This window comes from Rhodnius prolixus, unplaced genomic scaffold (genome assembly GCF_049639745.1).
Source record: "Rhodnius prolixus isolate KJV_2025 unplaced genomic scaffold, Rpr scaffold_4, whole genome shotgun sequence".
Classification (NCBI taxonomy): Eukaryota; Metazoa; Arthropoda; class Insecta; order Hemiptera; family Reduviidae; genus Rhodnius; species Rhodnius prolixus.
This window is the reverse complement of record NW_027411614.1, coordinates 18,214,998-18,242,620: the sequence shown is the minus strand read 5'-3', so window position 1 is coordinate 18,242,620 and position 27,623 is coordinate 18,214,998. Positions and strand designations below refer to the sequence as shown.

Sequence of the window (27,623 nt, the reverse complement as noted above, 5' to 3'; positions counted from 1 at the left end):
AACACTTTGCATTGAGATGTGAGACCTTTCTTAATAAAAACAGCGAGACCACCACTTGCTCTTCCCAGTTTATGTACTTTAGTGGCTTCCTTGTAGTGACAGTAATAATCATTCAGAAAAAATGGAATATTAAAGCTAGTAGTATTATGAATCCAAGTTTCGCTGAAACATATAATTTCATGATTTAGTAACTGATCAATATCTTTTGGGCACAAATTAAACAAAGTTCCAAAACCATGCACGTTCCAAAATATTACATTAATTTTTGACAATTTTTTACTAACAGAATCTACTTTTTTGGAGGAGGAGTAGATAAATCTTGAGCGCAACTGGTAGCCGTTAAAGGAGGCACCCTTGGTTTCAGAAACCCCAAAATTCGACCAGATTGCGATTTATTGAGTTTTCTTTTCTTTGCCGATCTGTCGATCCCTTGAGAAGTCAAAACATCTTCAGTTTCTGTATCTTCTCCAGTTGCTAAAGAAGATCCATCTTCTAAGTCAACAGGAACTTCATACCCAAATTTCATCAGATCACTTTCGCTCTTGATTAACACAACTTTTAGACCTTCTTCTTTTCGAATCAATATTTTACCATTTCTGGACCAACAGTATTTTACTTTACCAGATTTCTGCAGCTCCTTTGCTTTACTGAATAATCTGTAAGTTTCCGGACCCATATCGTCAGAAATATATATTCGCTTCAAAGTCGCCTCACTAATACCAGACAAAATTTCAATATTAATTAATTCTTTTTTCACCCAAAATAATTTAAAAAAATTATTTTTCATATCTCTTCTTACAAATTTTAAAATAATAGGCGGATTTGGCGTAAAACTCTTCCTTTTTAAACGATAGAAAAAGTCCGAATCATTTCCATCAATAGAGCAACCAATAAATTCACCAATAGCTTTAATAATACAGAGGAGATTTTCATTTTCAGAGTAAGGAATGTTGGTCAATCTGACTCTATTACCATAACGAAACTGTTCATAATCAACCATTAAAGAGTTAAAATAGATTAATTTTTTTTCAAACATCACATTTTCTTTCCTTAATTTATCACTTTTAACATTTAAAATTTTCAAATCATTTTTCAGACTACTAAAATCAGATTTGATCTCAGTCTTTAAGCTACTAATACTGGTTGAGAGACCTTGATTTTCTATTTTTAACTCAGAAAACCTTTGCTGAATGGTATTTAAAATTTGATTTATCTGGCCAATTTCTCCAAGAAGTATTTCAAATTTATCATTACTATCGTTGGTGCCCATTTTAGTAGAAGAGATAATATAATGTGTGAATATATATGTTATAAATACCTTCAGTGCGTAAGTGGTTGCGAGTCTAAAAAGATGATACTAACTTGAACTTTAGAATAGAGCGAGACAGACAAAGAGAACTTCTTCTCAAATAAACACTGCCACTGTCTCCCCACCACCAAGTTCCTACAGTCCACTGATAATTTTATTAATATAAAAATTAATTTTAATTAATATCTTGAAAACTGTTCGTCAGAATTTCACTAAATTTCACAAGTGCACAGAATATCCTTTAATAAATACGTCTGCCAAAAATCGTGAATTAAATCAGCCTAGAAACCACTTAGAAATCAACTAAAACAGCACACGATGTGCACAGTAACAGAGACAAAACACAATATTTAACTGATCAATATATTTCATGTAAAGGATCAAACTTATTCCTTAATTTATCAAATTAAGACAATAATTAAATAATAATGCACTTTACGCAGATTGTGTAGCATGTACTTAGCCTTCAAAGGGAATGAAAAAGTACATAAAAATGATCTTCAAACTGACACCCCGTATTTAGTAATTGTAGCTTCTGAATTTCTGAGGTAAAACCACACCAATCTGTAAAGAACCTCCTTTATGTTCTGTTGACCTCCAAGACACGTAATTCTGGTGAAAAATAAAATTAGGAAATCTGCATTAAAATATGTAATAATTTCGGTTAAAACAGTCTAGGAAATTAAATATAACATCACCACTTCTTTGCAATGTCTTGAGGTTGAAGTTAAGTTTAAATATGTAAAATATTTTCTACTTTAGAAGTTCTGTGAGCAGCCAGCAGGTGCACAGCAGATAGACCTTTCAGATTATATTGCCTTATCTTTTTCAAGACTAGAAAATAATCTTGTCTTTGATCGTGTCTTCTTCTTTCTCTTCTGTTAGAGAGAAGTAGAGAGCGAATGAGAGAGATTGTAGCTTTATTTTCTTCTGATGGAGCCTGCTGCTTTAAATTCCATACTTGGCAGTTTCCAAGCAACCACGGCTATCTCCCTCCGGCGGGAGTTAATATAAATTCTTACGGTTTCATCTCCGATATATAAATATTATTCAGAATATATATCACATTGTTTCTTTTTAATTTTGCGTGACGCAGAATAAGACAATATTGCCATCTTGCTACATATTTAAAATCAAATACAAATATTCTTACTGCATTGCTGAAGATTTTCAATCGCATTTTTCACAAATTCGAATAAAAAAGAAAAGATAATCAGAAAACGAAAAAGGCAAGGAATCTGTTTTAAATCAAAGAAAACTTTATTGGTTCGACGTTTCTCTGAGACTTATGGTGCCCTTTCATTATTGCAAAAAAAGTTTTCAAAAAACGATTTACGTCACGAATAAAATAATTAACAATAACCTGTAGGGAAGAGATTAGCTATGTGGTTAAATGATGGGTTCGCGGGGATCTCGATTTTGAATCCAGCTGCTGGCCCTTAGATTTTCTCCTTCCTAGGAGCTTCTTACACCACACTGTCCAGTATTGTCTGTAACGAGAGAACACTCTCCGGAGGCCGTCGTGCACTGAAAAAAAAATTCCGGGCGACAATAACCTGACATGTTTGACTCGCCTTAAATCATAAAAAATAACGTGTAGTGAAATATTTTAGGGGTAGTTGTCTCTTATGTGGTTACAAAGAGGTCTCGTGCTACACTTCTTTGGAGAGAAAATTAGCCTTTGTATATCCTAAGTACAGACGAGTTACTTACTGTTTTTCTCTGACGAGAGACTAGGGAATTTGACCACCACCTAACGGTTTCTTTATTCGTTCAACCTTCAAAAACACTAAATATTTATTAACAAAAATTTAATTAACATTATCTGATTTTTTGTTTGTAATTTACAAAATAAAAAAATGATTAACTCTGTATTTAACATATGTACACACTACAACAAATATACGCTTGGTGCAGAGGTAGATTGTTGAACGTAACGGTATAGACAGTGGTTTATGTTTAAACATTTTATTTTATACATAAAAATATATAAATATAATTGACAATTAGAAAAAATTAAGGAGTAATGCTAATAAAAGCGTGAGTTTTTACATGTAAATGTAAAATATTGTTGTATGAAGATATGATGTCCTTGTCTTTTTTAAATTAATGGCGATAGGGTGGATATGGGTATGGACAGATTATCAAAGGAGGAGTTTCAAGTAGTGGAGTTAGATATATAGATCAGAAGGGTTCTGGAAGTCGTCAGAAAGGGTCGAAGACGATGGCGAGTCTTATAAGGGCATCACTGTCTGTTTAGCTAACATCAGGGTCTCTTACGAAGGTGTTGCTTTGATTCGCCTATTTGGCTGCAGTTGCAGTTAGGGGTAATGCTGGAAGTGCGATAAATGAAATATAGTTTTTGAAATGTGGTTTGGCTCGCAGTGCCGAAAAATATCATTAACCAGTTTCAGATGTTCATCTTCTATCAGCGGTTAATTCATCAGTTCTCAAATAGAGCTGTCTTTCACTCAGTTTTCTGTCAAATCCTAAATTTGTTGGCATTGGCAACCCGTTGAGCTGTAAGAGGCTCCTAGGAAGAGAAAATCTAAGCGCAAGCAGTTGGATATCAACCCTGGGCTTTCCAACTTGGAATCCAGTACTCTATTTTCCATCTCTGTTTTTAAAATGGAGTTACTTATACCAAAATTGTTCAAGCCCGATTCTGTTTTTTTTTTTTATAATTTGGGCTTCGATTTACTTTTACATCAGTTTGATAAATCTTTTGAATGAAATATTGATTTAGCTTGAACACAATCTGTGAGAGTATTCACATCCATGATTATCTGAAAGTCTTCTTCTCTCAGATTTTCCGCTTTCTTTGCTTTTTGCAATGTGATTTGATTAGATTTTGTTGTTAATGCTTATGATAGACTTGGCGAAATGTTGAGAAAGAGGCGGACACTGATGGAAGATAAGCTGCCAAAAGAAAGAGAAATAAGAAGAAAATACACATTCAATTGAGGAGCAGTTGGGCACGGAGGTGGGGAAAAGGAAGGCTTTAGAAAGAGCAACGGTGGGGAGAGTATTGAGCTGATTGAAGGGTTTGATTGGTTGGCGCTTGGAGTGAGCAAAGTGATATACCAGTCCATCCTCTCTGTTCATCTAGTGCTGCTCGCTGCCTCTCCAGTCCAGTAAATAGACCATGCTCTCTGCCTTCTTTGAGAGGAGTGCCGCCTCCAGGAAGAAGCTCCTGATGACACCCTGGTGACTTACACTTTACGCCTCGATTCACTGGCTCCCTCTCTCTCATATAGTCCACACTGAAGCCACTTCGGTTCCTCACTGCCTACACATGGCTGACGACCTGCTCGCATCAGCCCTTTCAAATATCAACCTCTTTTTTTCTCTCTATTTTGCTTTCTCCGTACTTGTGTATTCAAAGCTCACCGTCTCTCTTTAAACAACTATTTACATTTCAGATATATGCTTTTTCACCTCTTCAGTTCAATAAACTGTTTACATTGTTCTTTACAATCCTCAAAAATCTAATAAAATATTTCTTGCATAATTTATTGAGTTAGTATTATTTATATTAAGTGCTGGTTAAAGAATAGACAGACAATTGTTTGTATTTTTTTTTTTTTTTTTTTTTTTTTTATGATTTAAGGCGCCTCAACATCTGAGGTTATTGGCACCCGGAGCTTTTTACAGAGCACAGCCGGCCTCCAAACAGTGTTCTCTAGTTACAGGCAACACTATCCGACACCGGAGTGTAAGGAGCTCCTAGAAAGAAAAAATCAGCAGCTGGATTCGAACCCTGGACCTCCGCGAGGGAAAATACGCTAACCGCATAGCTAATCCCTTCCCCCCAAAAAAACTGTGGTCTCCCTTCAAAGCGAATTGTTTGCTTAGTATTACTTTTTCTTACTCTTATTAAAAGAATGTACTGCGATCGTGTTAGATTTTTATTAATTTATTTCAGGTTGCTGTAATTGGCCAGCAAATACGGATTTCCATATTGGAGCGGAGTATCTCAAAATCGTAACAATTACAGAAGGTCCAAACATGTGTTATTCCGTTTTGATACCATGACTAAAGTCTAAATTTATTTAATTGCTTACTTAATCCTTCCCACTTATACCATTTGTGATATATGCTGTGTATGCATGTAGTAGATGTTGACAACAACCACTTAGCAATAGAATAAAGGTAGCTAAGTATTTAATAGGCACGCATGGATAATTTAGATTTAATTTAGAAGGCTAAACGGCTAAATACAATAAAAGATAGAATTACAGTTTAAGCGTTTAATGGCTAGCATTAACGCTAACTTAACTACAGAAAGAGATAATTACAATGCTAAACAAGGGTACTAGTTGTAATATTTTCTTTTATAATACATAAAGATAGTATAATACAAAGAAAAATACGTTTTCCATTTAAATGTCAAAGAGTGGAAAATAATTATTACAAAACCGAATGAAAAAATGGCTAAACGTTATTTGATGATGGTAGAGTGTCAGTGAAGGTGTCACTTCATGAACTAGGTCAACGACAATATCTACTCGCATACACTATTGGTCTAGAGTTGGTTTCAAACGTGCTTTCCAGCCAATCCTGCCTGCGGTCAGTTCGAATGGCTGCATTTTCCCCTTATAGCAGTGTTGATCTGCACGACATGTTGAATTTGAGTTCAATCTAGTGAAGGCAGTGTCACTCTATCTCGCAATCCTTCAGAAAAAGCAGCATTTCCACTGCTTGCAATTGGCTGTTATTATCAATTTGAGGTCGAGCATTAAGAAGTGGAGTTACGTATACCCAGAAAACTATAGTTTTTGTAGCCTTGGCTATTTCCTCAAGTCTCTATCTTCAAGGCATTGAGCATTCATTCGGTCGAGGCTGTAATATTGAATTTATTTACTTGCGCTAAGACGCACATGGTTGCTAAGGCCACTCCTGCTGAGCTATGCTGCTCAACCACCATACTTTGGTCTAGAAACGTTAATCGTCATGTAAATTATCTATTAACTGCTGATGCAGTAAGTTATTTTACATTGCAAGCTAGCTGCATTACTACTTCGTATGTACAAACCAGGAATCTAATAAGGAAAAGCTCCATTCTGTTTGACCTAATTTCAAGTACTCTGGCCTAAATTAGTCTTGCAAAAAAGTTTTTCGTGTTTTCCAAAAACTGTCCTAACCATTTTTTTTTTTTTAATTGTAAGGATTTGCCAAAAGGTCTTTCAGGCACTGCTCCTCACTGACTGTTGCCAATAAAATATTGTTATATAAGGTCCTGGTTAGACTTTTATTAACTTATGTAGCTCCATGTTGCTGAGTGTAGAGAGATATCGTAGATAGATTCTATCAGGGCGGCCTTAAAGACCTACGCCACAGCGACTCCCTTTGGATCTATTGTGGCTCCTCCTCTCTAGAGCTTAATCATTTAATCAGACTCTTAATTCTGGAGAGCGACTGCTGGGTAAAGCTCACAGGCCTTGGTTTTTCCTCCCTGAGGAGTAACATCCTTAGCCGGACAAGCCCCAAACACTGACACAACACGTGCAGTGCCGTTTCCTCCTTCTCTTCCTGACAGAACCTACAAAGGCTATCATCCGCCAGGCCCATGCAATGCTTGTGTTTTCTGAGCCTGCAGTGGCCGGTCAATAGGCTTACAATTATCCTGATAGCCGCACGGCCATGACAGATTAAATGTGCAGTCAGCTAGTGTTGCATGTGAGTGCATAACATACGAAACTAACTTAATGAAATTACAAAAAGTGCAAAACAAGTTCTAAAGGTTTGCCATTGATGCATCAAGATGTTAACATCCAGAAAATTACAGGCGTGCAATATGTATAGATTTACTGAAGAAAATTTGTCCTAATTTTTTTTCAAAATGCAACACTGAACATAAATCTGCTAATAAATAATATGGCTAATTATAGCACTAATGAACATCAAAAATTTAAACGAACTGAACATTTAATCTATACAAAAATGTAATTTGATAAAACTAGAGCTAGGGTTTTTTGTCATTTTTCCTAGCAACAAAATTAGCACTTCTAGAAAAATGTAATTAAGTGCAAGCTGAAGAGGAATAGATGAAATAATCTGCAAGTGTTTATGTCACTCATAAACTTAAAGATAACTGTTTCGAAAAGGAGTGATTACCAAAATTCCTTACCAAAACATCGATTCCAGCGATTGATTCAGATTGATGAAAACTTTACGTTAAAAGCTATCTTCAAGTTCTCCCCCTCAAAAAGAGTCTGGTGTGAGCGTTAAAACGATTTTTCTTATCTTAGTGATAAAATTTTCTCGCAATTTTCAACAATGCTAAAATTAAGTGCCAAATTTATTCAGTAAAGTTGCACCTCCGCTTAACTGAGTTTCATCAAATTTGCAATTTTACAGACAAATTTAATTCTTATTAATATTATTTTCAAGGATTAAGACCATGTATTACCCTTGAAAAGTTACTCTAGCTAGAAGAAACCTTTCAGAGCATATGAAGTACAGAAATCGATTCAGTGAAATAATGGGCTTAATTTGTCCAAAAGTTCATCACTTTTTACCAAGTCTCTGTGGCACTGATTTGGGATATCAGGTTATAACTGACCGCAATTTTTCTGTCTTGGATTTCATTGCTTAAACATAGATACACACGCAACTGACCGATTTGTAAAAATCACTTTTTCTTACTCGGGGAGATCTTAAACACAGATATTCCCGGGTAAAACACAAAATTGAGAATCAAAGCAATCGCAATGTCTTCTCTTGCTAATTTTAGTAATAGAAAATAAAAAATAGTTTACTAATTTAATGGTATTTAATGGCAATCAATTGTATAAAAATGTAAAATTTAATGATTATCAGCTGTTTCTACACTATTTTGTATGTATTATTGACTATTGTTATTATTTTTTTAAATTTATTTGTTAGATTACACCAGCGCTAGATACGCCATAAGTAACAATGACAATAACTGATACCACTACAAACTCACTAATTGAGGGGAGAAGTTACCCAGTAGTAACACTCCCTAAGTCGTCTCCAGGATTAGCTACTCTCCTCAGAAGAGAGGAAATCGCGAGACCACTGGCGTTTTAATCACCTGGGAGGATGATCTGGATGGTGATGAGATGATAAATGGCGAACAAGAGGATTGGAATGAGAGTGCAAGTTCTGATGAAAAATTTTATAACGAGTTCGTGCAACCTGGACTTACAAACGGAATTTCCAGGTCTTTGTGGATGGTTAGATTTGAAACGTAAAATGGAGCGTTAACGATAGTGCGGAGAATTTTAGACTGAAGCGATTGAATTCGTTGAAGATTGGAGCGTTTCGTAGAACCCCACAGTTCAATACGGATAAGGGACCTCTAGAAATAGCGTCAACTTTAAGGAAACCTACATTTCGGAGCATCTAAACACTGGCTGTCCAAAACGAAACAAAAATTGATTATTCAATTTAAAAATATGCACCAGCATATTTAGTGAACTTAAAGATACCCTGTCAATGCCAGACTGTTTCTAAGTTCACGTTACTTCATTTGAATTGACTATTCTGCTTTTCATGAGTTAAGTTTCTAATGCTCACTCTATTTTTATTTCTCCGGATAAATTAAAAGGATGCCTTTTTTTACTAGAGCTAACTCTGGTGCTCTCGTTACAGATTAAAAAGCAAAAACAAAAACAAAAAAAGAAATAAACTGTAAAACTGAAATATCAGGAAATTACTTAGATAAACGTATTCTATGGAGGTACTCCTAACCAGCGGCAAGGCAACATCAAAGTTACGTTTTATAGTACTGGGATACTGGAAAGAGAAAGGAAAGATAGAAAGTGGTATTAGATGAAGGAAACGTTAAAGGATGGATAAAGGAAAAAAGTAAGCAGGATATAAGGATGGGGAGGAAAGGAAAGAGAAAAAAAGGATTGTAATTTAGGTGGAATACATTTGTGAAATGGTTGGTACAGGGCGGTTACAGTGCTGCATGCGGCCGTTAAGAAGGGTATCTTGTGATGCAAGGGCAACCAGCGCTGTTAGTGTGTGTTTGGATAGAGAGAGACAGATAGATGCGCTTATATATGAGTGCAAGAGAGACGACTATAGAGGGTAGGAATTGTATATTTTATTAACAAGGGATCCTTGGTAGCCCCCCAACTCCCCACTATTACCATATTCTCGGTTCCATTAAAACGGCATCCCAGTTACAAATGGCCTTGTTTTTGCCCACCGCTGTTCATCCTGCTTCTCCTAGTTATTCCTTCCACTTTAAGGCGAGTACGTCGTAGGGCGAGTACCAGCAGCTCCCAACACTGTACCAAGTCAGCAAGATGCTTAAGTGAAAATCCACATCTATTCAAATCATCTTACTTATATTCCATTAAACTTCTTGCACTATGAACTCCTTTGTTCTCTTCCCAACCATATTGTTTTCTTCAAAAATCCTAGATAATAGATGAAGATATAAATTTTTGTTTCAATTCGTTCTATTGTTCGAATGTGTAAATTACTTTAAAAGCAACAAGATCTGAGATTTTTAGCATAAATATGCAGTGGTCTTTAAAACATCCATTTGTTCATATTTGTGTTTTAGCTTAAGAAATTTTCTTTGAATTTAAGCAAAATATATGACGTTAATTTTACCAATTCATTCTTTGTAAGATTTAATCCACAAATAAGTGTATATCGAATCCAGTCGTACAAATCAGTAATATAACTGGAAAAGAATCGTTAATGTTTAATTCTGACGATATCAAATGATTTGATTTTGCAAAACTATATTATTAGACATCCTTCGACAAGTTTAAGAAATATTTCTACATTATTTGTGTTTGCATTTATTTTTCACATTTTTCATTTTATTTTTTCTTTAAAAGTTTTAATTTTATCAAAATATTTACATTCCTTTTTGCCTGTATGAAACCTTAACTGGTAGCCTCAAAATCTCAATTTCTACTGGTATGGTCGACCCGAAACTTTAAATTCACATTACTTTTAAAGCGTCATTGATATAATTAAAGTCAATTTAGTTTTTCTTAGAAAATTTATTTAGCAAAGGAAAATGATTAATATTTTGTTAAATTTGTTTCATAAGAGTGAGAAAAACAAAAAGTAACAGTTGCATTTTTCACCTTTTTGTTTTTTTGAAGTTACAAAAAAAGAAGAACAAAAAATAATATTTACTGGAAAACGTTATTTTTCTTAATGATAGAGGTTCATCCAATAAAAGAAAAGCCTAAAGAAAAAACAATTTTTTTTCCCCATAATTCTGCAAGTACTGAATCATCATGATGCGAGTATAACATACTTGTTTTGTTTTGGTACAAAAAACCACCGTTTTGTTGCCAGTAAAAACAAACAATGAAGTTCCGACGGTAGTTTTTCTTTATTTGGAATTATATAAGAGGGGTTTTCTTTTTATTTTTTTCGTAATGTCCCCGAGTACGACAAATTTAGCTTTCCTAGTTCATGGACCAGCTTAACTGAACAGAACCAGTTATCAGCAATAATATTAAATATTATGTAATATTTACTATATAATATTTAATATTATAGAATAATATTAAAAAATAGAACAGAAAACAAACTCCAAAACATAAAAATAAAAAATATTAAGAAAAAAGTTATAACGTAAGTGGTATTGTCGTGTCCAATTTGACCCAAAACCTATATTTTATTTACTTGCACTGCTCAAGAACGACTGATTTGTTTCGGTCGATTGTTAGTGAGGATGAAAGAGGAGAATACAGAGAAGGGGAGATGTTTATAGTTAATTCCTACAAAATGCCACGCAAAAGAAAAACGCGCGGGTCAAATTTGACCCGACGATACCAGTTGAGGTTTAAAAACTATGCACAAGATGTTTATTGTAAAAATGATTTACTGGTGTTTTATAGTCCATTGAATAAGAAAGGTACATCGGCATTTAGGCTATAACATTTTGAAAATTGCGTTCTACATAAAACAAAAACTGAAAAATTTCTTGACCCCTGAAACTCCAGTGTGTTTTTAGCCAAGGCGGCCTCTGAGTTATTTGATTCCTACGTCACTTTTTCAGACGTTCTAACCTGTTTCCGCCAAATTGTTTCCTCGACGAACAAACTGAGTTGGCTGTCCTGGTCTTCTTAACTTCCACGTTCCTTATCATTTCACCCAAAATTCCTTAACTTCCATTTACACAATTACCTCAAAAACTCCATCCCTAACAAGAAATGATGCGTTTAGAAAACCTTTTCCGTGGAAGATACCTTCCATTCCTCTTATATTCCTTATGTTCTTGTATGCTAATATTTGACAATTCCTCATACTTTTTATGCTTTCTATCATCCTGTAGCAACATGCGCAATTTACTGTTGAACGTGCCTTATATTTTGATAAGTTTTGTTATTAAAAATAATAATTATTTTATATTAGTTTTTAGTTTTCTTCTTGTTTAAACTTTTTGATGGGGTTCCAATTTAAATTGTATATAAACAAATACCACGTGCCACTTGCTGTATTGGCCACGTGCATACATATTCCATCAAGGTAGATAAGTTATAATCAATCTATGTAAACATAGACACTCTTTAAATGTAATCCACTGCATAACTCAATGGTTTTCTTACTGCTGAACTGTCTAATCACAAATGGAGCTGTTATTCAAATGTAGTTCCTACCGTGCACACCTCATCTCACCTGTTCATTTGGTACATTCTGTCTACTGTTTGGTGTTGTCTCCCGCTGATGGGTCACACCCACATCCTTTAGACCGTCATCCATTAAGCTGGCCACTAAATAAACCCTTGTACCGACCCTTAATTTCCATCATTTAACCTGATGTCCCACTTTATCCAATTTAACGCCCAGATAAAGCTCATGCATGCTTAATTTATATTTAATTCTAAAAGGAAATCTTACACACACAAACCTCATAAAATTGAACTGCAAGTTATTCTAATTTGATCCTGTTTCTTGCACTAAAGAATTTGAGATTATCATTATATTAAGAACATCATTATTCTGCAAGAGACAGCTCTCTTACGAGTACGTTTCCTCGCGTTTTTTTTTTTTCTGTAATTGCGAAATTTCTTTACAGCATCCCGGAGAACGTTCTCGTTTTTTGTATTATCTTTGCGTGCCTTTATCAACTATTTAGATTGCAAAAAGACTAAACACTATTGCTTCATCCGCTTAATTGTATCGGTACTAACTATTGCAGGGGTTTTTTAACAGTAAACCACAAATACTTATCATCTTTCCAGTAATTTTGAGTAGATTAAAAACAACCTTGAATCTATGATAATTGCAGAGGGCGATTTATAATAGGACAAGGAAAGAGTTAATAATCTCCTTAAAATTACAGAAGAAAATGGGATATGTAGTGTTATGGTTGATATATCACGAAAACTCAAAAATGATTGGAGTAAGGGAAAATACCCATTAAATTAAATTATTTTTATTAATATTATTTTTTTTAATAAGTAAAATATTTATTATTTAATATTCAGTAAATTACATCATAAATCAGCCGGATTAGCAGGAATCAGCTACAATTAGTATCAGCTGATTAATGCAATTACTAAGACAAACTTTTATTATTGCTGTAATACGCTTGCTGATTGGTTGAAATCATTAAAATGGAGCTAATTGATTGGGTTTTGAGTTGGCGAATGAAATTATCAAAAATGGTTAATAATTGTATCAGCCAAATTGCTTTAAAATCTATTCTTTTACTTCATTCTTCTCCAGTAATTATTATCTTCCTCGAAGATTTCTTCAGTTTCAAGACGAGGAACTTAGCTTGGCGCTAAATATTGTCTTTACTTGATTATTATGTATTTGATGTTGAATGTCGTAAACAAGTGAAAAACCATTGAAGTCCTAGATAATATACACTGGGCCAAAAAAGTCAGTGAATATCTTAGTACAATTATTTTTTTTCTGCAACCATGTAGGGAAGTTCTCATTACTCAATTAAAATCAGCTGTGTAATGCCCAACTTCCCACACTAGTGGGGGGAAATTCCCATTAGTGTCACTTTCCGCACAAGTGAGTGGAAAAACTTTATTGTGCTTCCTTGATACAAGAAGTTTTGTTATTAACATAAATATTTTCTGTAAAACTTTAATAAGCTTATTTAACGTAACTAAATAATTAAAAAACGAATATTAAAAAATAAAATAAAAATTGAAAGGAATATAGAAATAAAAATAATACTTTAATAAATAATTAAATATTTTTAATTATAACAGTTAAAAAGGTTATAGTGTTACCTTATAGAAATTTAAAATGGATTCTAGTGATGCCTGTTTAGAAAACACTCCTCCATCAATAAAAGAAACAGCAGAAAATGTAATAAGTAATGTAAATACGTAAGTAATGTAAATACGTAAGTAATGTAAATAATTGTAATATAACAATAAATGTTTATAATAAATAAATTACTTTTTGTAGACTGTAAAAATGAAATTTTTAATTTTATTAGTTAATAAATGGTTGCAGAAAAAATATAATATTTAACTCTAATGTAAAGTATTTTCCACACTTGTTAAATAAATAACTATATTTATTTATTTTTTTTTTTTCTATTTGATAGAGAGAAACCGAAGTTGTTTATTTTATATAAAAATATTTAATTTTAACAGGAATACCGTAGTGAAATGTTAAACAACACTTCACAATATTGCAAAAAAAAGTTTGTGAACACTATGAACAAATTATTCTTACACATTGTAAATGTATTATAAGTGATGGTTATGGTTTTTTTCGACCGTGGTTGATGGATGATTTTTGGTGAATATCGAGGTGCGGTCTTAAATAAAAACAACTTTTTTTGCTTTATACCAACGTTTCGGTAATTTTTACTACCTTCTTCAGGGTCTGTACAAAAGGAATATTACACTAATATAGATAAAATTGAAAAAATAAATAAATAATAATTATTTCTGAAACATAAAATTAAAAAGATAGATAAAAATAATTTGGAAAGACTTTCATTATAAAAAAAAACGTTTGTGAAGTTCAATGTAGAGTATATCATCATAACTGTTGAGGAATCCACGGAAAAGCGGGTTTATATAGAGGTAAGGGAGGGGTGAAAACAATAGGGCTGGAAAAACCTAAGGAATGTGGTGAGTAATTGTTAAGTTACTGTTTGAAAAATGTTATTGTAAAAATTTGAAAGATTGTTCGTGTCTGTCCTAAAGTTGATAGATTTTTGTTGTTTTTTGATGTGTATCATTTCTAATATGTTGCGTTTGTTTCTGTTCGTGTTGGACTGATTTCATTCCAAAAATGCGATTATGAAGGCGTTTTTAGTGCGGTATGTTTCGGGTCGTTGTATTCTTGGAAAACAAACGTTCCTTTTACTTCAATTGTGTATTAGTATATCTATATACATAGGTTATAATCTAAGAAAACAAAAACAGCTGTTAAAATCAAGACCGAAAGGTATCCTTTGAATAAAAAATTAAAATAATTAGGTGAGCTGTTATCATACTCTATGTATAAATTGTTTTACGAAAACTCTATTCCATATTTTATATTCTATGTGCAGACCTTCTATGTAATTTAGACTTCTTTCATGTACAATAATAACGCGTTCATATTAAACTTAACCTACAAAATACTTTTTTCTATTATAAAAGGCTTATGAGTATTACACAAAACGCTTTTTTGCCGGAGTTTGGTTAAGTAATTGAAACAAAAGATTATAAAAAATCTCTTTTAAATTTTATGAAAATAAAATACGTAGTGGAAACATAACTTAAATAACTTTTGTTAAAATAACATTAAAAAGGAAGTTAAATTTTAAAAAAGAGGAAATTTAAGAAAATGAAATGGTAATAATTCGCAAATCAATCAGTTCTTTAGTGAGGCTAAGTCTGTAATGTCTGATATCCTTGTGCAAATATTCAGCTAGCTCAGAGACAGGAAATGATAAAAAGCCTTGTCTACTAATTAGATTGCCCACGGCACAATGTTCTTTATGACTAGCATTATCTATCCGTGTACATAGTTTTGATACATCAGTTAACCTCTTAAATAACCACCTTAGATCTGACTGTCCCGACTGAGGATGTCCTGATAAGGACGAAACGCTCGAATTTCATGGAACGATTCACGCACTCATCCAAAACTAGCCTGATTTAACCTGGTCACTAGTTCCTGAAAAATAAGACTTCCGCCAATCCTTCGTCTTCTTTCATATTTATATACATATATAATCTTTTATGCTGAAGATGGCCAGAGATGCTAAAACGCCCAAACAAATATTGTAGAAGAAATAAAAATTTATAATTCAATTCGAGCAAGAGAAGTAAAAGGATTTTATTTAGACAAATAATCAGGTTGTAAATCTGGTTAAAGAAACCGAAACTAAAGAACTGACTTACTTCCGCAAGAATAATCAGAATTACATTCAGGCCTATTTTCTAAGATTTCAATCCTAATTTCAATAGCAACACTAAGACCTTTGGGAACAGAAAAACAAATTAAGAAGAATTTAAGATCCTTCAATTTTAATCAACTATTCGACTTTACTGTAACTTCGCCCACATCATAACTACATAGATCCTTAAAAGAGGATCAAAAAGGATTCATTTAAAGAAATGTTGGTAAAACATCAGATTGAGATGCTGCTGCTTAAGATATACAAATCTTACATTTCCTTTATGTGGGCTATCTTTTGAAATTCCTTAATGATTGAGAAAGCAGCTTTATTTCCCCATTTGTTATGAGAGCTTACTAATTAATATTTCGCTTTTGAATCAAAGGTTTTTTGTTTTTTTTTGCTTAATGGCTGAAAGTGAGTTCTTGAAATAAATATTCTCTAAGAAGCCCATTCCTTCTGAAGAGAGAATCTGTAATAATGAAGTATGAACTTTTTACTTAAATGTTGTTCGAGATAATACAAGTCAGAGCACTTTCGTAAGTTTTTGCTAATTCGCTGAACTTGTTTTATAGGTCTAGAGCACTGTTCTAACAAGAAAAATTGCATTCCAACTTATGCCGTTTATTGAGCTCTTTGAAGTTGTAGAAAACAAGTCTTGGACGTTATATTTTCGGTAAAAAAGGATAGCAGCTGGTCGTTTTATGTTTAAATTTGTCAGTCAGATAAAGTCAGTTCCAAAACTTTTGATTTGAATTTATTTTTATTTTTCAAGTATTATTGTAGAGTTGTTTAGAGAAACAAGTATTCGATAGTATCAGTTCTTATTGAGCCGACGCCGACGGCTGGTAAGACAATAGGATCCGAAGAAAGAGGTGGCTAACTACACAGCTGCTTCAGATCCTTGACTTTCTGCAAGCCCAGGTTCATTTCTCGAAAAGAGGCCCTCTTTGTAGCCCACCCAGAGATGATGCCGCCACCTTGTTTTGTTTAGGATTGGCCGACGAGCTCGTGGACTTTCCAGCTGGTGGCTCTGACTTATTCAAAAAATTGTTTTCACTTTGATCCCGTTTAATATCTTATACGGCTTTACTCATCCTGTGGGAGGAAAAAATGAAAATACAATAAAAATTTTATTTATTTTTTTTATTTTCTCAATAAAACTATAAATTTAAGCATCACACGAAACAGAAAATAAATGTTGTTTCTAAAGAAGCGAGGGGAAGTAGCTTTAAATGCATCTTACTTCTAAAAATAAATATATCAGATGATAGCGTCTAGACTCCAGAACCAACTCAGACTTTAGGGCGTCGTCAGCCATTTCCTTACATGTTGAGTGATCAGTCGTCTTTTTGGTATTTTTATTTTATTTATTTCTTAGTTTTCTATTTATTCACTATTATTTTAAGTGAGTAAATTTTCTAAAATTCTAATGAAAAATTTTAAAAAATTTAATAATTGGTGTACCACAAAGCATGAACATTTTTTTCTTTGTGATTCGTATTTCCAGATGAAATATGAATGTTTGTTGAATTAGTTAATTAACTCCTTTTTGAACGAGGGGTGGTGTAAAAAATAAATATTTTATATTTTTTTTAAAATTAATTCAAGCAAAAACATTTTAAAGAAGACTTCTGTCAGCGTTGTAATGAAGGAACGGTGTCGAAAGTGGCAGTAAGTAGCTATTACTATTAGTAAGTAAAGCTTACATTGATCAGAAGTGCAAGGCCTTCAAAAGAAGAAAACATGGCTTGGTTCAGCTTCGGTTGAATGAATATCTGAACAGAGCGAATCACATTAGGATTCAATTAGGATAGGCGTCCAAGTGCAGTTTTTGATGAAGTACAAAACAAAACTGAATGGTGACACTCTGGATAGTTAGGGCATAAACCCTCTGAATGAAACTATAGTTATGATGACTATAATCATGAAAAGTTATGTTTAGATAGCCAAATTCGAAAATAATATTTGATAACATTTGCTTTACTCTACATTAAATAAAAGTGTTTTACTCAAAACATATTTTGGTTTTTCAACTTCTAGATTTATCTTGAAGTCAATGTTCTAAAGCAGCAACTCTTGCAGATCAGAACACAATCTAGTCGAATCGCAACCTGAAAAATTACAGCATTAATCAAAAATTAAGTAATGTATTCAATGAATTCTTCAAATATGTGCATTTTTTTAAATAGTTATGTGAAACCCTCTTGAAGAATGTTCTACAGAAATGGTGAATTGTTCCAGTTTGATACATGGCACTGCACTGTAGAACATCAAACGCAGATTGTGATATTTCAGTTCTTCATTAAAAATATTCTATCCCCATAAATTCAGAGCAATTTATGTTCCCGAAACAAATATAAATAGAAGTGTACAAAGCATTATGTTAAAATTAAATATAATGTTTCCAGATAGAATAATTATAGCAGATGGTAACTGCACTTACATGATTATTACAAAATGGACCCAATATTCTATTGTTTTTAGAACATCTAAAAAAGAAATATTAACTTGGAACAACATTTTGTTGAAGTAAATGTAAACGTTCAACGCACCCTCTTCCTACGCCAACAAACATCTCTTGATTTTTTTTTCTCTCTCTCTCTGCTGGGGGCCAAAGTTATTTTTAAGTTAAGACACGCCTTCAGCAATGGAGACTCTTCAAACAACACATATGTGACGCCTCACATTATAGTCGGACACCCTTCGCACTTCTACGTCAATATTATTACTATGCTGAACATATTCCGAACAAACTGTACGACTGATGTTTCTGTCAATTATTGCAATCATTGGCTTTGTGATAATTGAGAAAAATTTTGTTAAGTAAGGTTGTTGATTATAATTATAATTATTCAATTAATAATAATAATAAATATGGAGCATAAAAATTAACATTGACCAATCTAAATATATTATATTTACCCTGAAATTACAAACACTTGCAACCGTATTCTTGCAATGTAGGACTGTTCCACCAAATAAACCATATCTTGGAATATCTTAGACTTGACTAAAAACTCGCTTGGAACGTAAAGATTTAATAAAAAAAAAGAAATTGGACGAGCTTAACAGTTCCTGGACACTTTTCAGGTTAAAGGTTTTCTAAAATTAAATGTATTAATTAATTTGCAACTTCAGAATAGATTATGTTCTATTTGGACAGTTCTCTATAATTACCAACATAAGTATGAGGTAAGATTGTCCTAGCAACCATTATTAGTTAAAACATCTGAGACTACAATTCTTTAAAAGACTAAATCCGCTTTTCATCTTATATTTCTCTGTTGCACATACTCGTAACCGATCCGACGATGAAAACTGTTGCATTTCTAGATGGTGCATTGTATTCATTGTTATATTGTATTGGCTTTTACGTAATATTAAAGTTTTTGGAAGTCTTAGATGTTTAGCATATCTTTTGTAGAGAATAGAGCAGCAGCGTTGCTCTAAGCAATTTACGTGGGTTAAATAGCATTTTGAAGAAGTAGTACCAACCCTGCTCTAAAAAGAAAAGTTAGTGATTACAGTAAAAAAGAAAAATCAACAAATAAAATAAAAAATGTATATATTTCATAGATATAATGAAGTGTCGCTACTGATGGCTGATTTTAAAGAAAAGCCTTGCTGAAAACAAATAGTTCAAGTTTGCATAAACAGATTCTCTTTCCCTTTTCCTCCATTTTGCAGAAATCATTTTCAAGTTTTTGCGCGTTTTCGTGTTAGAGTTACGGTGGATTCGCACAGACAGATAATCACTAAGGGAACCTCATAATCGATTAATTGCCGGTGAAAACCAAAAATGGAAAATCGGCATAATAACAGAACCTTCTTTTAGTTGCGTAGAGTGAGAGAAGTTAAATTGTTATGGCACCTCTATCTGATCAGATTGTGAACAAAAGGAAATTGGCAATAGGAAATTCAGACCGGAAATTATATAAAGATTGACAGCCAACTCAGCTGCTAATAAGAACTAAATTATTTAGTTCATCAAATCAAAAAGATATTGAGAGTTGAAATTTTTTTGGGTCATGGTTTTGCTGTGAAATGGGGCCCTTATAGCTCCCACAGTAAACAACAGATTATTCGTATGAACTTTTGTGCTCTTACAAACTCTGTTTTACTGAGTAGTATGCTATAGTTTTCTTGAGTACAGATCCATAAGTTGAGAAGATATTGAGAGTTGAAATTTTTTTGGGTCATGGTTTTGCTGTGAAATCGGGCCCTTATAATTCCCACTAACTAAGCCAGGTGAAAGATGTATTTAAAAGTACGTTACCCTCCGTTTTCCATTTCCAAGCTCAGAAAAGACGATAAGGTACAGAAAGTTGGTGATGTTGGTTGGCCAGATGAAGAAACATTTGTCTAAATGCTTACGAAGAAGTCCGGTGATTCTATAGATAAATGATTCCCAGGCGGCGATCCTAAGGACGAATCCAGCTGCCAGTCCTTAGATTTATTTTTCCTATCAGCTTTTTACGGCTCATTCACATTGCACTTCTCAACAGTGTTCTTCTTTCTTCTCCACAATGATGTCTGGAGGAGAGAACGCTGTCTATATATATAGGCTGCAAGCACAAAAAATTAGAGAAAGAAAGGTTTTATCCAGGAAGCCTGTTATTGTCTTGTTCCAAAAGGAAGAGATAAACATCTTTGACAAGTAAAATCTAGTTTTAATAAATGACTTCTCCCAAGTAATGTTTAACCAAGAAAGAGAATTAAAGCTCCCAAAGAGAAGAGTGCAATCTGCAAAATCGAAAAAAAAAATATTTCGAGTGATAAAGATTTAAGGACGCTGATATAGAGTTAAAAGTCGTCTTGATTCTTAATTCTTGAAACATTTTTCCTTTGAATTTATTTTTACGCGATTTTATTACCTGGATTCAAATCGTAACATCGAAAGGAGCTCATTTTTTTTGTATTTTTTGTTCAGCTTTTAAATCTAAATTGTTTTAACCGAAATTGCTAAAACACGATACAGAAAACTCCACTTCAGCCTGCCATCTAAATCCTCTTGCTCAAAACTTTCTTCTATAAATCTTCCTGACAACCCGACAAGACGTCTTAAAAGACAGTGGCCTCGTGATCTCCTCTCCAGTGAAGAGAGTGACTAACCATCTAATATTTGGGAGTGTTCTCCACTCGTTACCTTATCATTTGTTACTCGGTTATCACTGTTACTTATAGCGTTAACGTGCTGATTTGTAACATAAATAAACGCAAAAAACAAAAAAAAAAAAGTAGTTTCAATTAAGTAATTTATTATTTATAATAATTTTACAAAATCTAATAAATTATTTTTTAAATGTTTTTTAACTTTTACATTTAATTTGTTTTCAGGGATGCCTGACGTAATATCCTCCTAGGGGGAATACAGCAAGCCGAACGTAGAGCTGTCGCAAGTAAATTTAGCCCCAGTCGGTGCACAGCAGTCGTATCAGTCGCATCGCTTTGGGAACTAAAGTGAGTACTACCAAAATAAAGTGATGCAGCAATTTTTCTACGAATACATTGCGTCAATGTTAACTTTTTTTCCATTTTTGTTTGTATCTTTTTAAATTTAATCCAGTCTATTTTATTTAATTTTTTTCTTTAGTCGTTGAATATTGTTGTGTTAAAATAGAAACAGTGAGTGAAAGTGTTAGTGTCAAACACAATCTACCCATTTGTTTTTATACGAATTGGATGGTGATTGGATGTAGAGGAGTCGCTTGGAAGTATGTAGTTGCACACAGAATCGTATAAATCACCCTGATTCCCCCCTCCATTGTACTTTGAGGTAGGAAATACTGAATAGGAAGCAAACAAAAAAGAACCACAACTGTCAATCCAAGTCACTAACCAACAAAAAGTCAATATACATTTACCAGGTTACATTCTAATGTCTTTTATTGTCTGTTTTAAAAGATTTAATATTTTAAAAAAGTGATTACATGTGAGGCTTAATGACTATTTTGATTTCTCTGTGTAAAACTATTAGTTCCATATAGGATCGTGCGAGTTAACAAAATTGAAACTCTTAATCTATTTTCTCAGCCATTAATGGAGACTTGTCGCAAAAGAAATACGATAAAAATGAATTCCTTCTTTCTTTGAATCCTGTTTAGGATTGGTTACCAGTTTAGTGTTGACAGATAAAACAAAATTAAAACTGTCCGGTAGGACAGTTGTATAAGGGTTGATGGTCAAAAACTGCACGAAAAAGCGTAACGTTGAAAAACACCCAACTTTGACAATTTTTTTCTCTTTTTCTATAAAAGATAAAATTCCCAAATTTTCTTTAAAATAAAGGGCAAATCCTCCTTTATGACTGTAATTTTTTGCAACAACCCAGATCTAATAGGTTTTGAGAAAAAAGTTGCTGAAAATGAGCAAAAACGGCTTTTTCAAAAATTGTTGTTGTTCTTGTTCTTGTTGTTCTTCTTCTTCTTCTTGTTGTTGTTACCTTTTTTGTAAACAACGTAGCGCCTAAACGCGTGAACCGATTTTCATGAATGAGGTGTCATTCGATTCGGAATTTTATGTAGATGTGCCTTTTGGGGGTCTCGGCCCTGTACATTGAATGGGAGAGGAGTTAGCCCCCTTTATGTAAGGCCCCCTCCAAAATTATTATTACTAATTACTCTGTAAATCTTGGCCCGATTTTGATAAAATTTGGTAGGATGATAGGGTTAGGGCTCCCCTACCTAACAATAAAGCGACGATCTGCTCTTACACTTGTTAAGGGGAAGTATAGCAATCGTTTCAAATTATCGACACGTGAACCGATTTTCATGAATGAAGTGTCATTCGAATCGAAATTTTGTACAGATTTGTACTTTAAAAGTCTCGACGCTATGCCTCATAAGGAGGGGAGTTCGCCCCACCCAAATAAGGCCCTTTCTGAAACTATTATTACCAATATTTCTACAAAGCTTAGTCCGATTTTGATAAAATTTAGCACGAAGAAGTGATTAAAGCTCCTCTATGTGGCTGTGAAGTGCCATCATGCTCTTACACCTACTAAGAGGAAGTACTGCAATCGTTAAAATTATCAATGAGTGAACCGATTTACATCAATGAATTGTCGTTCGATTCAAAATCTTTGCCTTTTAGGGAGAAGTACTGTAATCGCAGTTTATTTTTCTTGCTCCTCTTAAAAGGAAGTACTGAAATCGCAGTTTAATTTTGCTATTTACGTACAAATACCTTCCTATTTTATTCAAAACGCTTTCTCAAAAAAATGGTTATTGAGGATGGTTTGGGGACCGTAACTATAATCATTCTTTAAAAAGATCTCTCCAGTGGTAGTTACGGTTCCGATTTAACACCTTATCAGGTTATAATGATAGAATACCTTATTCCAAATTTTAAAAAATCTGTAAAGCAGACGTAACTTTGCAAATAGACAAAAAGGAAAATCTATCCAAAAGGTACAAAAATCTCCTTAACAAAAACTTACAGTTTTAAAAGTTAAGTATAAGGGTTGATTAAACGCCAAAAGGTACACAAATCAGCAGTTCCCAACATTTCATTAATACTTCATTGATATAATTTAAGTAATTTTACTGCATTAACTTTTCCTTCACATTTTTTAGAATTTATTAGATGTCACAGACCCTTATGCTGGCCAGTTCATTCATAATATTTTTTTATTATAATTATGATAAAATGAGTGATGAATTATTCTGAGTAGTCACATATACATGCATGTTAAAGTAGAAAAAAACAAAGTTAGAGTCGGCCACTTTTTAAATTTCAATCACGGAGGATTCAAAACAATATTTCAGTCTTAAATTCGTCTTACCGAAATATTCGTGAGCACAAATAACATACATTTAATAACAAGTAGATTATTCAACAATATTTACTCATTTCTCAATTGTAATTTAATTTAGTCCCCCTAATTTTACTTATGGTAAAATACTGGAATAATTAGCTGTCCTAAAAATATGCATATCTTTATTTTCTTTATTTTATATTACATATATATAACATTGTGGGAAGAACACCTAGATTGAGAATGTAATTGAAGAAAACTATATTATTTGCGATAAAGCCAGATTATTTATTACTTATTATTACAAACGTTTGACTACAACATAAAATAACAATTACTTTAATCGAAGAATGAACTTAAACCAATGATTTTTATTTAAAAATAAAAATAAATGCATAAAATTATTGATGTAAAAAAAGTTTATGAATTTTTTAGCCTCTTATTTTTTTTATATTTTTTATAACGTTTTCTTTTTCACCTGTGATTAATAGTTTGATTATTATAGATAAATAGATATTACAGTCAATCTAAGTTAAATGGTGTGCTACTTGAGTAAATATTTTGTAGACGAAAATGGCCAGCATAAGGGTCTGTGACATCTAATAAATTCTAAAAAATGTGAAGGAAAAGTTAATGCAGTAAAATTACTTAAATTATATCAATGAAGTATTAATGAAATGTTGGGAACTGCTGATTTGTGTACCTTTTGGCGTTTAATCAACCCTTATACTTAACTTTTAAAACTGTAAGTTTTTGTTAAGGAGATATCAATTAAATATAGAAATTCACTTAGAAATAGTTGTTCTTTTGCTAAGCAATTCTCTAATATGGATCCAGGAAATAATTCACTGAATGAAAGAACAGACGATCTTATCACTATGTCTTTGCCTTTTTTTATAATATTAATTAGTAATAATTAATATTATAATTTTTACAGTTAGTAGAATTGTATAGATTTGATGAGTTTTCTGTTATATTGTAGGCTATCTCCATGGGTGTCATTTGAAGGTGAACTAACTTCTATGAATAGGTCGCTCTGTCACAGTAGTTTAAAAAAAATTTTCTCTTAGAGAAATATTGTTTTATTGTAATGATTCTAAGGGATCTGTGACGCTATGCTTCCTTCAGTGTTATCACTTTATCGTACTGAATCTATACGAGGGTCGTTTGACAAGTCCGTGCAAAGTCAGAGAGATAGCACCACTGGCGCGTATCGAGGTTATGTTTAGTTAGTAGCATCTCTTGGAAGAACACACACCAAGTTTCAGTCAGATCGGTCTATTTCTTTGTGTTTGAATCGAGGAAGTCGAGTGATTTTCAAAGAATTTCGTGTGTTGATTAAACACTACTTTATAAAAGGCAAAACGCCTCAGGAGACTAAAGAGAAGCTTGATAAACATTATGGTGACTCTGCACCTTCGATTAGAGCAGTTTATAAGTGGTTTCAAAATTTTCGGAGTGGCCATATGGGCACAAGTGACAAGGAACGCTGAACGTTCTGGACGCCCTGTTGAGGTTACTACTCCAGAAATCATTGATAAAATCCATGATATGGTGATGGATGACAGAAGAGTGAAGGTGCGTGAGATAGCTAGTGCTGTGGGCATCTCGAATGAACGGGTACATAATATTTTGCATCAACATTTGGACATGACAAAGCTATCCGCAAGATGCGTGCCGCGATTGCTCACCCTTGACCAAAAACGAAATCGTGTGAAGTGTTGCAAGGACGGTTTGCAGCTGTACCAGAAGAATCCGCAGGACTTTAAGCGTCGTTTCGTCACTGTGCATGAAACATGGATACATCACTACACTCCTGAGACCAAAGAACAATCTAAACAATGGGTTACCAAGGGGGAATCTGCGCCAAAAAAGGCGAAGAACGTTCCTTCGGCCGGAAAGATTATGACGACTGTCTTTTGGGATTCGCAAGGAATAATCCTCATCGACTATCTGGAAAAGGGTAAAACTATTACAGGTGCATATTATTCATCGTTATTGGACCGTTTGAAAACTGAGCTGCAAGAAAAACGCCCACGATTGGCCCACAAAAAAGTCCTTTTCCATCACGACAACGCACCAGCTCACAACTCAGCAGTTGTGGTCGCAAAATTAATGGAAATAGGGTTCCAACTCGTTTCACATCCCCCCTACTCTCCAGATTTGGCTCCCTCGGACTACTATTTGTTCCCCAATAAGAAGAAATGGCTGGCGGGAAAAAGATTTTATTCAAACGAGGAGGTGATTGCAGAAACGAATGGCTATTTTTCAGACTTGGACAAATCCTATTATTCGGAAGGGATCAACAAACTAGAGCAGCGTTGGACGAAGTGTATAAGCCTAAAAGGAGACCATGTTGAAAAATAAAAAAGGTTTACCCCAAAAAATTAACTAGTTTTTATTTTTGCACGGACTTTTCAAACGACCCTCGTAATATTTGCGTCAACTATCTTTTTTTTTTTTCAGTAAAAAGTATAATTTAAAGAAAACTGGTCACGTGAGTGAGTATACTAGATTTTTGAGTTGAGGTTATTTTTTTGGTATATTCTTTACTATCTTCTTTGGGCGATTGTAAAGTCGTGAATGTTGGGGTATCTAACATTTTAAATACTGAATCGTGCAATCTTCTTCAAATTATTGTCTTAGAAGGTTGCTATAATCATCAGAGAAAAATTGTTTCTCAAGCAGCGTTCCTAACTGCCTGTTCACGTGATTTAATTCGAAGTATTGGGCACATAAGGAAAGTTATAAGTTTGATAAGTTAATTAAGACAGGCTGGGAGTCTGTATTCTACTCGTATTGTATTTGGCTACTTACAATTGGTATTGGGAGACATTCATGGAAAGAACGGATGCAACCCGATGAAGTTAATGCTTAGAATCAGGAGTAAAGCGAATTAAAGCAAATGTGCTCGGATGTCCCACTACTAAATACTAAGATACTACCAGACCTGCCCTTGAAATGGTGACAAAATTTAGAGTACAACCAAGACATAATTATTTTCAAAGCCCATCTTTGCATGCCTTTGTAAGCTTTGTGACCAAAATTTTTTTAATATGTTGATTGGCACAAAGTAAAAATTCGAAAAATCATCCGACCACAATTTAAACCATAAAAGTTTCTTGGAACTTAGTATTGGCACAATACTCTACTTCGATTAACTATCGTTGTCAGAGAGGTCACTACTGTTTAAGACGTTTTTCCTGTTATTTGGAAGAAAGGTCTTGCAGCAATGGATTTTGATGAGATTCTAAGATGGAATTTTCGGTTAAGATTTTTGAGCAAATGGTACAATGAAAAGGAATGTTTAAGTCTGTGTTAATGGTTTGGTTGGTAACATTGAAGGGAGCGTAAAACTTGAAGAAGACTGTAAGGTACTGTTCCTCAGGATGTTTGCTCGTTTTTTTGAACCGTCATTTACATAAATAATTTTTTTGTTATTGTCCAAAGAGAGTTTTGATCTATTGTCTAGTATTCATTTAAGTTGTTAGAATCGTATGTGGTTTTGTTCTTTTAAGTCGTGTAAAGGGATTCCAAATAAGACTTCTGTCGATGTAATGGCCCAGGGTAGCGTTGTACTTCTGGTAAATGAATCTGTAAAAGACAGGAGGAAGATTGATGCGTCAAAAAGTGAAATTACGGGAAGTTAAAAAAAATTTATGACTTACAATTAGTAGAATCTACTGAAGTATTAACTAACTACATGACAACTAGGGCTATTCATTAGAACAAATCTTTTTAAATAATAATCATTTTCTGAATTGACATGATAATTAACCAGAGATCCAACAAATGGCACTAGACTTAAATTACAAATAAAATGAGCATTGCTGCGATATAAAATATATGTATCTACGACAAACGGTTTGAGTTTTGTACCTTGTAGCCATTTTTATTTCATTTTTTTGGCGCACTCTAAAGTAGGAAGGTTCTTTGTAAAGTGTTGATAACATCTCAGAGATTTTTTGTTTTAATTATCTGAGACTGGTTCTTATTTATCAGCCAACTTTTGAAACATCTCCATAGAGTGGCTTAGTGTGTGTTGTAATTTGTGACAGTGTACAGGAGTGTGTGTACACATTGAGGGATTGCAGCCACGCTTACTGCCATTAATCAATCCAGATTTAAATCCAACATAATATACATCACGTCATTTATTTTTTGTTTCCTTAAAAAACAAAAAGGGTAGCAAAAAGTGGTGGTTCGATATCAGATGTCGTTCTCTGGAG

At 33.4% G+C, this 27,623-nt stretch overlaps 2 protein-coding genes across 6 annotated transcripts in view; one reads left to right on the top strand and one right to left on the bottom strand.

The window, feature by feature from the left end:
* The window catches only part of LOC141456070 (irregular chiasm C-roughest protein-like), a 921,342-nt gene that overhangs the window by 456,729 nt on the left and 436,990 nt on the right, over positions 1 to 27,623 (top strand). For all 5 annotated transcript variants that reach the window (XM_074131679.1, XM_074131677.1, XM_074131678.1 and 2 more), the window contains one exon: positions 20,976 to 21,098. The gene's annotated coding sequence lies outside the window, so the exon portion shown is untranslated. The remainder of the gene's footprint in view (positions 1 to 20,975; positions 21,099 to 27,623) is intronic.
* On the bottom strand, positions 23 to 1,580 carry LOC141455906 (uncharacterized). The gene is made up of 2 exons (XM_074131392.1): positions 285 to 1,580; positions 23 to 162 (listed from the first exon to the last, which is right to left on the bottom strand). Exon 1 carries the CDS (start codon positions 1,268 to 1,270, stop codon positions 290 to 292), a length of 981 nt encoding a protein of 326 aa, XP_073987493.1. The 5' UTR covers positions 1,271 to 1,580; the 3' UTR covers positions 23 to 162; positions 285 to 289.